The 12,362-nt window shown below is 34.6% G+C and overlaps 1 protein-coding gene across 1 annotated transcript; it reads right to left on the bottom strand.

Moving 5' to 3' along the window:
- Positions 1 to 4,928: 4,928 nt before the first annotated feature.
- On the bottom strand, positions 4,929 to 11,976 carry LOC124352815 (probable proline--tRNA ligase, mitochondrial). The gene is given in 8 exon segments (XM_046802506.1): positions 4,929 to 5,138; positions 5,140 to 5,250; positions 7,648 to 7,863; positions 8,750 to 8,934; positions 9,051 to 9,312; positions 11,043 to 11,116; positions 11,236 to 11,413; positions 11,831 to 11,976. Coding segments are annotated over 8 exon segments (1,365 nt in total). The 5' UTR covers positions 11,975 to 11,976; the 3' UTR covers positions 4,929 to 4,943.
- Between the last annotated feature and the right edge of the window lie 386 nt (positions 11,977 to 12,362).

The raw sequence follows: 12,362 nt of genomic DNA, 5'->3' as shown, positions 1-12,362 counted from the left end.
CCTAATTTGTTTATGGATAAAGATGTTTTTTTGCCTCAATTTGTTGACCTGGAAATAGATGCTACTCAATACTAAAAATCTGCCGTTGGAGAAAGTTTTGGGACGGAACATGTAATCAGTTCGACTTGCTCCACACCCAAATTATAATTGTACTACTTCAGAGTAGCTCCATGTATACCGCAAAGCATATATAATTTGTGGTTTCTCTAAACACATACTTTCAGAAACTTTGGTTATATAGTTACTTAATGTTCTTACTTGAAATCAAACAATAATTTCAAGAAATAGCAGTCACCAAAATAATGGTTTGGTTGACCTAAGTTTTTTGTATAGTGCATTATAGGTATATGCAACATGAGTAAACAAGTCCTCTTGACACAGTGAAGGAGTTAAGTAAATAAATGAGTTTTAGATCATTGCATTTTTTATTTGTAGGGAGAGGAAGTTTGCAATGGGGGGTGGGGGGGGGGGGGGGTGGGGGGGGGGGGGGGTGGGGGGGGGGGGGGGTGGGGGGGGGGGGGGGTGGGGGGGGGGGGGGGTGGGGGGGGGGGGGACCAGCAATACGGAGTACAATAATATTGGTACAAATACTAGTTCGTCTTAAGATACTCTAAATCGTTATTTGTAACGTTTTAAATACTGGAGATTTGAAATCAATATTTTCCGTACTTATAACGTTTTAATACTGGATACTTAAATTAGTATTTCCTGTACCGATAACATAATATTAATTACTATAGATATTCTAAATCAATATGTGTAACGTTTTAAATACTATAGCATTGGAACACAATGTTGTTATCTGAGTGTATTATATTCAAAACATATATTGCAATAGTGTTGCCAACTCGATTTTCAATCAACTAAAAGCATTTCAATCAGCGTTGTATTTTTAAAATCTTGTTTCTCAACCTACAATGTTTTTTATACCGTAAATGTTTTGCAACTATTTACTTGACTGGATCTTTAAGTGTTAAATATCTTCAAAATTAAGTTATCTATAAGTTTTGGCTATAAAGTTTGCATGTTTTATTTCTCATTTAATGAAGTTAATGTAGGTACCTTCAAAATCTATACAAAGCATGTTTTTCAAGTCCGAATTTTGCATATTTTGTCTGATATCTCAGAAATAGGTGGTCTTACAGGTCTGGGACGTATTTTATTAAATTTTTCAGTTTATTTTACATAAAATCCAATAAATTTAACAACTATGTTTACGTCATAAAAACATCAGTTTCATTTCATTTCCGTCCTTTCCAAGACAATCGGGCGAAATCTTCTCGTCCATAACTCGCTAACAAGGCCTTTCTGAACATATGAATTGTTTTCATTATTTTAATGAGAGGAAACCACATTAGAGGTTTGTTGAGTTATTCTTGGCACACCCTTTATTTTTCTCCTAAGTAGCAATAATTAACTACTTTCAAGAAGTTAATCCAAAAGAATCCTGTCTATAAAACCGTACTTCTGTTGTGTACAATTTAAACTTCGTTTCGCGGTCCTCCACGAGCTTTCGATTGTCTGTTGTTCTATATAAAAGATAATACGTTTATTATAACGTATAAAACTATTGGTAATTTGTTAATTCTTGTATTATTTATTAGTTTTCATTAGTATCAAATGTCATTCAAACTTTTCCTTGTGCAATTTGTCATCAAATGGTATGGATATCTTTATGAAACAAGAGATTTATAAGTTTTTTTGTGAACAAACTTGGTAATTTTGAGAGGGTTATAGCCGCCATAGTGATGCACCGGTATTACTAATTGTGAATTACAAACTTGTATATGAATTCTAAGGTTGTGTGTGTAAACTATACGGTCAATAATAGTTTTATATATTGGGAAACTAATTCAGTGACATTTACAGGAAAGGCTGTAGGCTAAATTTCTTTTTTTAAGTGTTATGCCTAGGCCTAGGCTACAAATACTGTTTATTTAATTCTTTTATGTGTTGCACATTATGAGTGATCTAGTATGTAAGTCAGGTAATGTTGAGACAGTTACTATTAGACAATGAGTTTCCAACTGACAGTGAAAGAGATGAACCATGTCTAACGCCCCCCTACATCAACCCCAATTCACCCTGGCCCCAGCACATCTGCAGTGATTTCTAGATTCTCCTCTCTAGGCCTAAGGAAGATGAATTCTTCAGACGTAGAAGTAGCAAGTGCCTCAGACAGTGAAGATGGAATCTTCAGTATCGATGACGTATTAGGTCAGTGTGTGATGATGATTTATACGTGGTCCTCACAAACTTTTCTACTGGTTGTCGGGACGAATACAAACCAGATGATGAATATAAACGATTATCAAGAGCTGTGCAATCGCCATCAACAGGTGCTCAGCCACCGTCCCCATCTGTGCAACCATCATCACCAGCTGCAGAGCCCCAACTTCCTCCTGTCCAGCCATTGTGGTTGAGGTTGTATCCTCCCGAGAGACCAAGACAAGTTAAATCAAAATTTAAGGTTACAGGCCCTGGACCTAGACACACCGAAGGGTGTTCGAAACCGATAGACTTTTTTTATCTCTTCATGACCAATTTTGTATGGAACCTGATGGTTCAGGAAACCAACAATTATGCTCAAAAGCACATTGATTCACTTCAAGCTACAGGGAGGCTTCGTCCCAGTTCACAACGGCTCTCTTGGGTCAATGTGACTGTTGAGGAGATAAAAAAGTTCTGGGCTCTACTAATCAGTATGGGGCTTACGAAAAAAATGACTGTTGAATCGTACTGGTCGACCCAACCTAGTCAGTTTCATGCCCTTTCTTTTCTAAGACCATGACTTTACGTAGATTTCAACAGATTCTTAGGCATGTTTCATGTATCGAATCACAAATCTCCAAACAAGAGTCAACCTGGGTATGATCCTTGGGTGAAGGTGCATGATTTTATCGATCACATGAACAATGCCTTCAGATCTCACTTTGTGCGAAGCCAGGAAATCTATATTGAAGAAAGTAGGATTGGCATGAAGAACCATTGTGCTTTTATCCAATATATGGCTAATACACGGTACGCAAGGTTTGGCATAAAGAAATTCGAGCTTTGTGACTGTGCCACGGGATATGTCATGCAATCTGCATTATATTCAGGCAAGGACTTTTTGGAAGGGGCATCAGATCCATTTACCCAAAAAGTTGTGAATGACTTGATGACGACTGCTGGCTTATACTGTAAGTATTACCACCTGTTCACCAACAATTTTTACACTGAAGCCCCCCTTGCAAAATTTTTGTTGGCAAGAAAAACCTTCCTAACTGGCATAATTAGTAAAGAAAGCAGATTTATTTCAAATCTTGTAAAAGAGTCCAACATTCCAGTTGGCAAATCTGTATATTTCAGGAAAAACGAAGTGCTTATCGTGAAATATAGGCAGCACAAAAAAAGAAAACCTGTCATGCTTATCACTACGGCCTACCATGCAGAGGATCAGGTGGTGGTAAGTCATAGTGGTAAGCGCAGGATCAAACCGGTGGTTATATCAGGCTACGATCAACACATGGGGGGTGTTGATTCCAAAGACAAAACTATTTTTCACTTGAGTTCCAGCTGCAAAACTAAGCGGTATTGGAAGAAAAATTGTGTACAATTTTGTTGACATGGCGCTCCTAAATGCTTATATTTTATATAGATACCACTCTCAAAAGCCTATGAGAAGATGGGAGTTTATGAACGACATTGTAGACAGTCTTGTTTCAGTAGCTGGTCCAGTTCCAGGACCTCAGTGTGATACACTTCTATATCAGTGCCCCCTCCCCCTTCCACCCAATCATACCTTGCAATACTTACCGGGTAAAAACAATGTAAAATGTGCAGTGTGTGAGAAAAAAAACCACAATCTGGTGTGCTGAGTGCAAAATCGCTGTTCACTACGAGTGCCAAGACAAATTTGAACACTTTCCTCCGCCCGGAACAGAGAAGACGTCGAGTGGCCCGCTCGCCTTCCAGTGAGTCTGACTAAGTTTTTGGGTTGGAAATGCCATGAACTTTCATGTATGTAAATATGTTTTCTTATAATAATAAATTTTACTATAATTGAAGCATTTTCAGTCAATATATTGTGTGTTTTATCAATCTTTTATTTTCTTGATAAAAACACTTCTCTGGTCATTTCATTCCAGTTCAACCACACAATAATATCCACCATCTCAGATTTTAATGAAACTTTGGCATGGTTGTTCAATTCATTTATGTAACCATGCCAAATTTTTCCCTTGTATCTCTTACGGTTTAGATTTTGCAGGGTCTTAAAGTTGAAGGAATATTATGATTTTTATTCTTCGGCCTCCAGAATGCAATTGTATATGTATGAAATCTTATTCATATAGATGGATAATTGCATAAATGTTATCATTTAAATTGGCCCCAATAAATAAATACAGATTATCAATTTATCTTATAAATTGGTTATCAGTTTTCAAAGGGTTAAACTTTATACTTATCAAATTTACAAACATCTAGTCCACAATTATGAGAGATTGGAAAAGTTTTTTTATTCCATAAGATAACAAATTCTCTTTGATTCAATCTATTATGTGACTATACATCTTGAACTAACTGATATATTTACTTTTTGAAAAGACTATATTACAATAATTACTCTGATATCGTATTCAATTATACAATCAGTATTGTAGAAATGCCTGACGTCCACAACACTGAAATGATTACAGTATCTCAGGGGGTTTCCTTCTAGGTCAAAGTAAGCATTGCAAATCATTCCTAAAGTGGAATATACATTTTCATTAATCACTTTAAAGCCCTTCCTGCACGATAAACTGTCCTGTCATGATTTTTTTTTTATTTGCTCACTTAATACAATGGTATCTACACTAATTATTAAACAACAAAGATTTAAAAAAAAATAAACTTAACAACTGGTTTTGTTAAAAAGAACTGAAGGAAGAATAAAATACTGCTCATTGATATACACTTTACTGTACTGCAACAACTTTACTACAGTCAGCTACAACACCGACAAAGTCCGAGAGGCTGTGCAGGGTAGTTTGGCCTGTGATTAAGTTTTGGAGTTCTATGGCAGGGACAGGTCCAACGGCTGCCTTGCCCACCACTGCAGCCAATGGATAGCCAGTCCGCCGAGCCTCCTGTAGCCGCCGTCCAATAGTTAAAATGTGACCTGTCGTCTATGATCACTTCTCCCTCCAGCCCTCTCACCTCCTGCAGACTCCAGTACAGCTCTTCAGAAAGATGCTCAGTGCTATGGCTTTCCTTGCTTCCTTCCTGTAAACATTTGAGTCTGAGTTAGAGATAGCGCAGGTTCGAATCCTGTCTGTGACCCTTGCACTTTTTATCAGTACCATCAACCTTGTACTGTATCGACTCTCCCTCTTTTCTATTTGATAAAATCCTCGCACAGACCAGAGGGCCCATGAGGACGGGCAGAAAAGGCTTAAAAGGGGATCGGCTTCTTAAAAAAAATCACTCCTTTCATGAAAACCCAAGAAATATACCCAATTTATGATGTTTTAAATCAGTGGGGCATCATCATATTTATTGGTAACTACTACCACAGTAACTTTTCATGCAATTTCCTGCTGAACAACAGGAACGTCACAGGCAAATCCAATACAAAGCACTCCTGAGCTAAGTGACTGTCATTAGAAGATATTCCAATCACAATATTTACTAAATCTAAAACCACATCTGTTTTCTACCAGACAATACATTCAATCCCACTCTACACGAAATAAATGTAAACTTAATATACCTTAGCACAGATTAGTTAAAAACCGGCTCATCACACAAAATAGATTGTGAATAATTGTTTTAATGAGTTACATGCTTCTATTCATGTATTCATTCTATTATTGGCTTCATTCAATAGTTTTTAAGAACAAATTAAGTATCTGGTTGCAGAAAAATCCATTTTATAGTGAAGGAAAACAGGATGTTTCCGGACATTTGCCATTGTTCAGTGATGAAAAAAATCACTAACACTTTCCGAAGCAATATGATCTTTTCTTCTGGTAAATAACTAACCTAAAACATAATTACAACAACAATTTTTTTATTAAGTGCATGTTTTAGATTTAGTGAAGTTGACAGACAACGTAGTGGTCGTGACTCCTGAATTAAGCGTGTCACAACACTCTGGTATGATTTGTTTACTTTAACCTAGTTTGTTAGGTTATTTATTTACCTGAAAAAGAGATCACATTGCAAATCTGGAAACATAGTGTTACTGATATTTTTGTAACACTGAACAATGGCAAATGTCCGGAAAAATCTTGTTTCCTTCACAATCCTTTTATCCTCAAAAAACATACTTTAAACAAAGCATTTTATAGTATTCAAAAGTCTTTAAATTGTGATGTAAATATATTTTTTTTAATAAATAAATTATTATATATCCAAAACTAGTCTAAATTCACTTGTCTTTATAATTATTGATAAAATGTGTGTTTTATTGTATAATTGTTACTCAAATGAACATTGTATTCTGGTATGCTTATTTCATATTGGTGATGAACAGCAGTAAATGATTTGATTTGACTTAAACAACAATAAAATTATTCCAATTTCTACGCAATATTCCATGACATTTGATTGAACCGCTAGCTCCAGATTTCAGTAACAAACGATTTTAGGCCAGTGGCCAGTTAAGTCAAAATCCCTAGGTTTCCTATTCACAGCACTTATGACATAATATTATAATTAATACATTTGGCACTACAACAAAAATATGAATATTGAGTTAGATAATATTTCAGTGTTCATGCAAAATTGTACATAGTGAATTTTTCATAACAGAAGCACAAGTATCCCAACTATCACATATATAATATTTAGGTTGAAACTCCTGTCACATCTGCCTGCTTCGCAACTATCAAGCTTGATGTTTGTATCCTTGGTTTTTTCTTTAACAGAATGAATATAGCCTATGTAAATTGATGCAGTACTGTGTATATACATCTAATTTAATTATTCTATTTCATTGGTTAATTCAAGGAACTGAATCCATTTTTATACAACTAATCAGTGTTGTAATCTCCATCCGTGCAAAACACTGCCCTTTGATAGATTCCTTAGCTTTAAAAAAATCTAACTTGTGTCTGGTGTATTGCTTCGTAATTCTTTTGTAATAGTCACAGGATTGTACAAGTGAGAGCGAATGTAGGATGCTCTGTGAGTCTGTCTTTGTGTTATAGAGGTATGCATGTACATTCATTATTGATAATGAAATTGTGTGTATATTTACCATTCAAATATTTCAATTTTATTAATTATTTAGCATAGCACTTCTATACTGCAAATAATGTATATTATTTATTATTATTATTTATCCTATATTATAATTTATAGCAACTAGGCCTATTTATATTTTCCCTTTCTCAATTTTATTATGTTACCTATGTTGTTGATATCCACAGTAGTTCAGATTTTCCATACATAGCTAGTTAATTGTTTGTTTTGGTTTTCATTGTGTATTTACTTTCTTAGCCTTGATACTTTTTATTGTTTTTCTTTGATTTAATAAGTGTAACCCATCTTCATTGTCTTTTTTTATTTAAAAAAATATTTGAATAAAATGATGGATTGTTTGAATTTACTTTTCTCAATGTACAAGCTAATTCATTACTCCTATGGTGTTCCTAAAGATCTATAGTAAACAATTACCTTAGGTGTGATGATGATAAGGGTGTATGGTGCTAGGGCGGGGGGCCATCTCAGCTGGTCAGGGAGAGACAGTACCTCCAGTCCTGCCGCCAGTATCCGAGTCAGCCCCAGACCGTAGCTGCCCATTACCAGGGGCTGCCTGCCACCATCTGCCCCAGTGTATGTGGCCTGTAGGGGTGCAGAGTACCTTGTATCCAAGATGAACATGTGGCCGACCTGGAGGACAGCAAACAACCATTGACAAAGTTTACAAGTCTATTTAGTTTCAATTAAAAGAACAATTTTTATTTGACTGAACTGTCTGTCACTGTAATCCTTAAAGACGTATGTAATCGCATATGGACTTATCCGTATTTTCTTTTTACATTTATTTTAGTTTTAATATGTACATTACAATTCAAAAAAGTGCCGCAAATGACCAGAAATGTGTAAAGGTAAACAAATGAAAAAATATTTACAAACATCATGAAAAACTGGATCATGTATCTCGCCCACAAAAAAAATCAATAATCAGCTTTATTCTTCCTGTACTGTTGCCTGGTGATGTGTACATGGGGATCTCTATGCACAGGGTGCACCTATACAGATATGACTGTTGGCATTAAAAAAATCATTCTTCATCCTTTTATATTCAAAGAAAAATAGAATTAACTGAAGCTTGGCAACAATGAGAATTTTTTAAACTCTACATGTACAATTAATAACTGTATCCAGACCAAATTTTCTTCAATGCTTTAAACTATTCAATCTGATTTAAGACTCATTTCAAGGTTATTTTAATTAACACATATTTTTCAGTTTATTATGAAATCACAGCATTTTGTATTTTGATCCTATGTCAGTTAAAGAGAAGTTGAAATCCTCTTATGACCCCTCTTTACTGAACATACTTTTCTCCTCGGTCCAACTTAATATGATACTCACAAATGCTTATCACCCAGGGATCAAGAGAAACAAGGTCCAAAATATTCAATTACAATGTAAAAAGGTTTTAATCAATTTGTTAAATACCCATTTGATTCTCATGGATTGCATGCATTAGCAATATATTATAAATTATTCATAGTAATGGAATGTATTTCCCTGAGAATCAGTGGCTCACCTCTATCCCCTTAGACTCAGAGATGTTGTTGCTCCCACAGTGCTCACAGGGACCATTTTCATTTGTTTCCTTGTTCCATCCATGGCCACAGTCACCACAGGATCGCACGGTGTCATCTCCGATATCTGCAGGGAAGTGGAACTCATGGGAAACTTCCCCTCCCATCACCCCAGACAGGCCTCTCACTGATAACATAAATTTTCAACAATCGGAATCATTTAAATTTTAAAACAAAGTTCATTCTTTGCTTCAAATGAATCTCTAGAGTTAAAAATATTTATCACTACTTTACACTACTCACCTTTAAAATAATTCACACCTATCTCATTGAATATTCCGTGATAAGCTTTAGAAACCAGTTCGTACGTAGCTTGAGCAGCTTCAGCAGAAGTATCGAAGGAGTAGAGATCCTTCATGAGGAACTCACGGGTGCGGAGCAGGCCGAACCGAGGTTTCATCTCATCTCGGAACTTTGCTGTGGTTTGATAGAGAAGCAATGGCAGTTGCTTGTACGAGAGTGCTGGCTGAGAGGCTAACATCTGTGTGATGCTTTCCTCATGTGTCTATAACATGCCAAAATTAGCACAATTATGTCTAATTTTTGTTGGAAAAGTAATGTGTTATTTTAATTTGATAAAAAAATTATTACTAGTGTTAGGACGAAATATTTTCTACTCATTTTAATTTTCTGTTATATTTGAAAGAAAATTTTATTTTGCAATATCCCTTACGACGAAATATCTGGAAAAATGTTATGTATTTTATCTGATCTTGGGCTCCTACAGTCCAAACCCCCATAATTTGAAAATTTACAGTGTGTCCCAAGGAAAGGTTAGCAAGTTTAAGCTTCCATGACATGCTCATTTACTGGCAGATTATTTTGAAACCTTACACGCTTTTTAATTAGATATCAAGACTGGTGTGCAAAATTTTAAACTCTCATGTTCACAGAAGCAGAATAGTCTTTGAAAGTAAAATTTTAAAAAGTTAAGTGTATACATTGTTTGATTAGATTTACAGAATAAACTATTACCAGTGTGTCCCAGTCTCAACCAATAAAAAGTTATAAGATAAGGACCATTTGCATTTATGAAATATATTTAACTCATAATATAGACATCATCTGCATAGAGTATAAATTTCTTATTGAGAAGTTTATACCAGCATCGTACCACACATCAAATGAAGTCCCGTATCCCTTGGCAACAGATAGATGGTAACTTAATTCTCACCATGTCGATGATTCAAGATTCTAAATTTGAATTTGCTTGGAATTGGAATTTTGCATAGAAAAACTCACTATAGAAGAAAATTACGTACATACTTAATAAACTGTTGTTAAAGTAACTTCTTGAATTACATTTTTCAAAACTGACCTAGCAATAAATAATGCAATATTAAAGTGCCAAATATAATACCATTTCATTCTAAGGTAAAAAAAAATCTAAACCAATATAATTATGAATACACAAATTGAAACATATGATGCTGATTAATGGTTTACCAGTGCTAGAACACATAAATACAGTAACGCGAGAGAAGCACTACCACAGTCCCGATGTGAATCTTAAAAAACACAGAAATGTAATTTGCCTGACTGATCACAGCTACACAGACAGCAATGCAATGCAATGCGAAACTATAAAATACATGTTAACATGTGGAATAAAGTACACAGAGTGTGACACTACAAAACACGGAGCTACATAATCTATTTAATTCAATATGACAACTGTATTTCATAGTTTCATGTAGCTGTCTGTGTATTTTTTACCCTAATAAGTCTATTAGAAATACTGCTAAGTGACATTTCAATTTCATTCATGCTCTGTAAAGGGTTTCAAGAGAGAGAACTTGTAACCAGCTTACACAAAGGTTTAAACTGTTAGAAATGTTGTTTCTTCCTTTGAAATTATCAAAGTCCATATTCTCTTATCGTGTCCTTAACAATGTAAATAATTATTTCAATGTGTACAGAAGCACAATAATTATCACTAGACGCTAGGAAACACGGAATTCTTAGGTTTTATTTCAATATTTTGGATTTGCATTAGTTTGAGCTATAAATCCTGTTGAAATACGTTATTCATATTAATTTTTTAATTTACAAAAATTACTCTTCAAAACTAAGTATGGTTTTATCAATATAAAAGACCAACAACAATCAGCTATTAATAAGTGGTTTGTGCTAGATTGCTCTGTTCGTAACTAAGTTTAATTGAGTTCAATATGATGATTTTATTGAATGTGAAAAAACATCACATTAGTTAAAAATATAAACTGTATTACCTACAGGACTGAGGATGAAGTCTTTATTATGACGATCTTTCAAGTGGAATAACTCAGAACCTGCCATTGAAAGTCTGCCTGAAATATAATTAAAAGTCAGTGTTAGAGCCAGTTCCAAAAGTCTCTCTTTTAAAATTTATAAGTTCCTAAGTGAGATCAGTATTGGTGACAATTAGTCATGACATACAGTTCCCCACCTGTTTTCTCCCAGATGTCAGAACTAGTCAGTGTGGGACAAGAGATCTTCTGTGCCCCGATGCTCATCATGTGCTCGTCCACCAGCCTTGTCAGCTTGTCCAAAGCTCTGGTGGCCAGTGGCAGCAGATAAAAGAATCCATTCTGTGCATGTGCTATAACTCCTCCATCAATCATCAACTGTAACAGAATCATTCTTCATTACGCTTTTCACCAAGATATGCTACAAATTTGTTTAACTCTAGGAAGGAACAGTCGAAATTTCCCGTTAGGCATTTTAAAACAGGTTCTTTCTATATAAAAGATTATTCTAAATTATTCAAAACATATTTCAATATACTCAAGAGCAACTGTCAATGCTTTTAAGCAAACATTTCACTAGATGTGCGTACAGTAATGTGCTAAGGAAAAATGTTTATTAAGGGATACTTAATACATTGGCTACATCAGACTGAGCAGTGCTAGTCAGGATCAACAGTATGGAGCAACAATGAATATTTCAACTTCCTTCAAACACTTCTGAATAGAAACAAGATAGTGTTTATTGTAGTTTACAGATAATTTACCTTGAATGTTCTAAAGCAACAATTTACTTACTTTATAGCTTTTTGAGAGAATATCTTTATTTTTAACTTGGGCTCCAGCTGGAACAACATTTGTTGGTTGAAACAATCTTGATACCTTGTGACAAAAACCTAACCGTTTAGCCATCTTCAATTCCTGTAAAAAAAAGTAGTACATGTATTTAAAGAAAATGTTAAGCCAATAACCATAATTCTTACAAAAACAATAAAATATTATATTTAAATTATAATTCAAATCACTATTTGTACATTAAGAACAGAGATTAAAATAGGGTCACATGGCTTTCATTCTTGCATTCATTCCTTTTACTTAGTTCTAACAGTACATTTAATGAAAAAAACAACGAAAAAATAACCTAAACCTCACTGCCTTGTAAAATTACTCAAATTTACAACTATTAATAATATTATACATAAAATAAGTTTGGAAAAATGTAGGTAATTCTGAGCAATTATTGGATAATTTTTTGTACATATTTTATTAAAAGGTAAGAAGTACGCTACACCACATATCATGTAACAGGCTTTCGCTGAGGTTACATGTA

Source organism: Homalodisca vitripennis, chromosome 1 (genome assembly GCF_021130785.1).
Source record: "Homalodisca vitripennis isolate AUS2020 chromosome 1, UT_GWSS_2.1, whole genome shotgun sequence".
In the NCBI taxonomy this organism is placed as follows: Eukaryota; Metazoa; Arthropoda; class Insecta; order Hemiptera; family Cicadellidae; genus Homalodisca; species Homalodisca vitripennis.
This window is presented reverse-complemented; position numbering and strand designations above follow the sequence as displayed.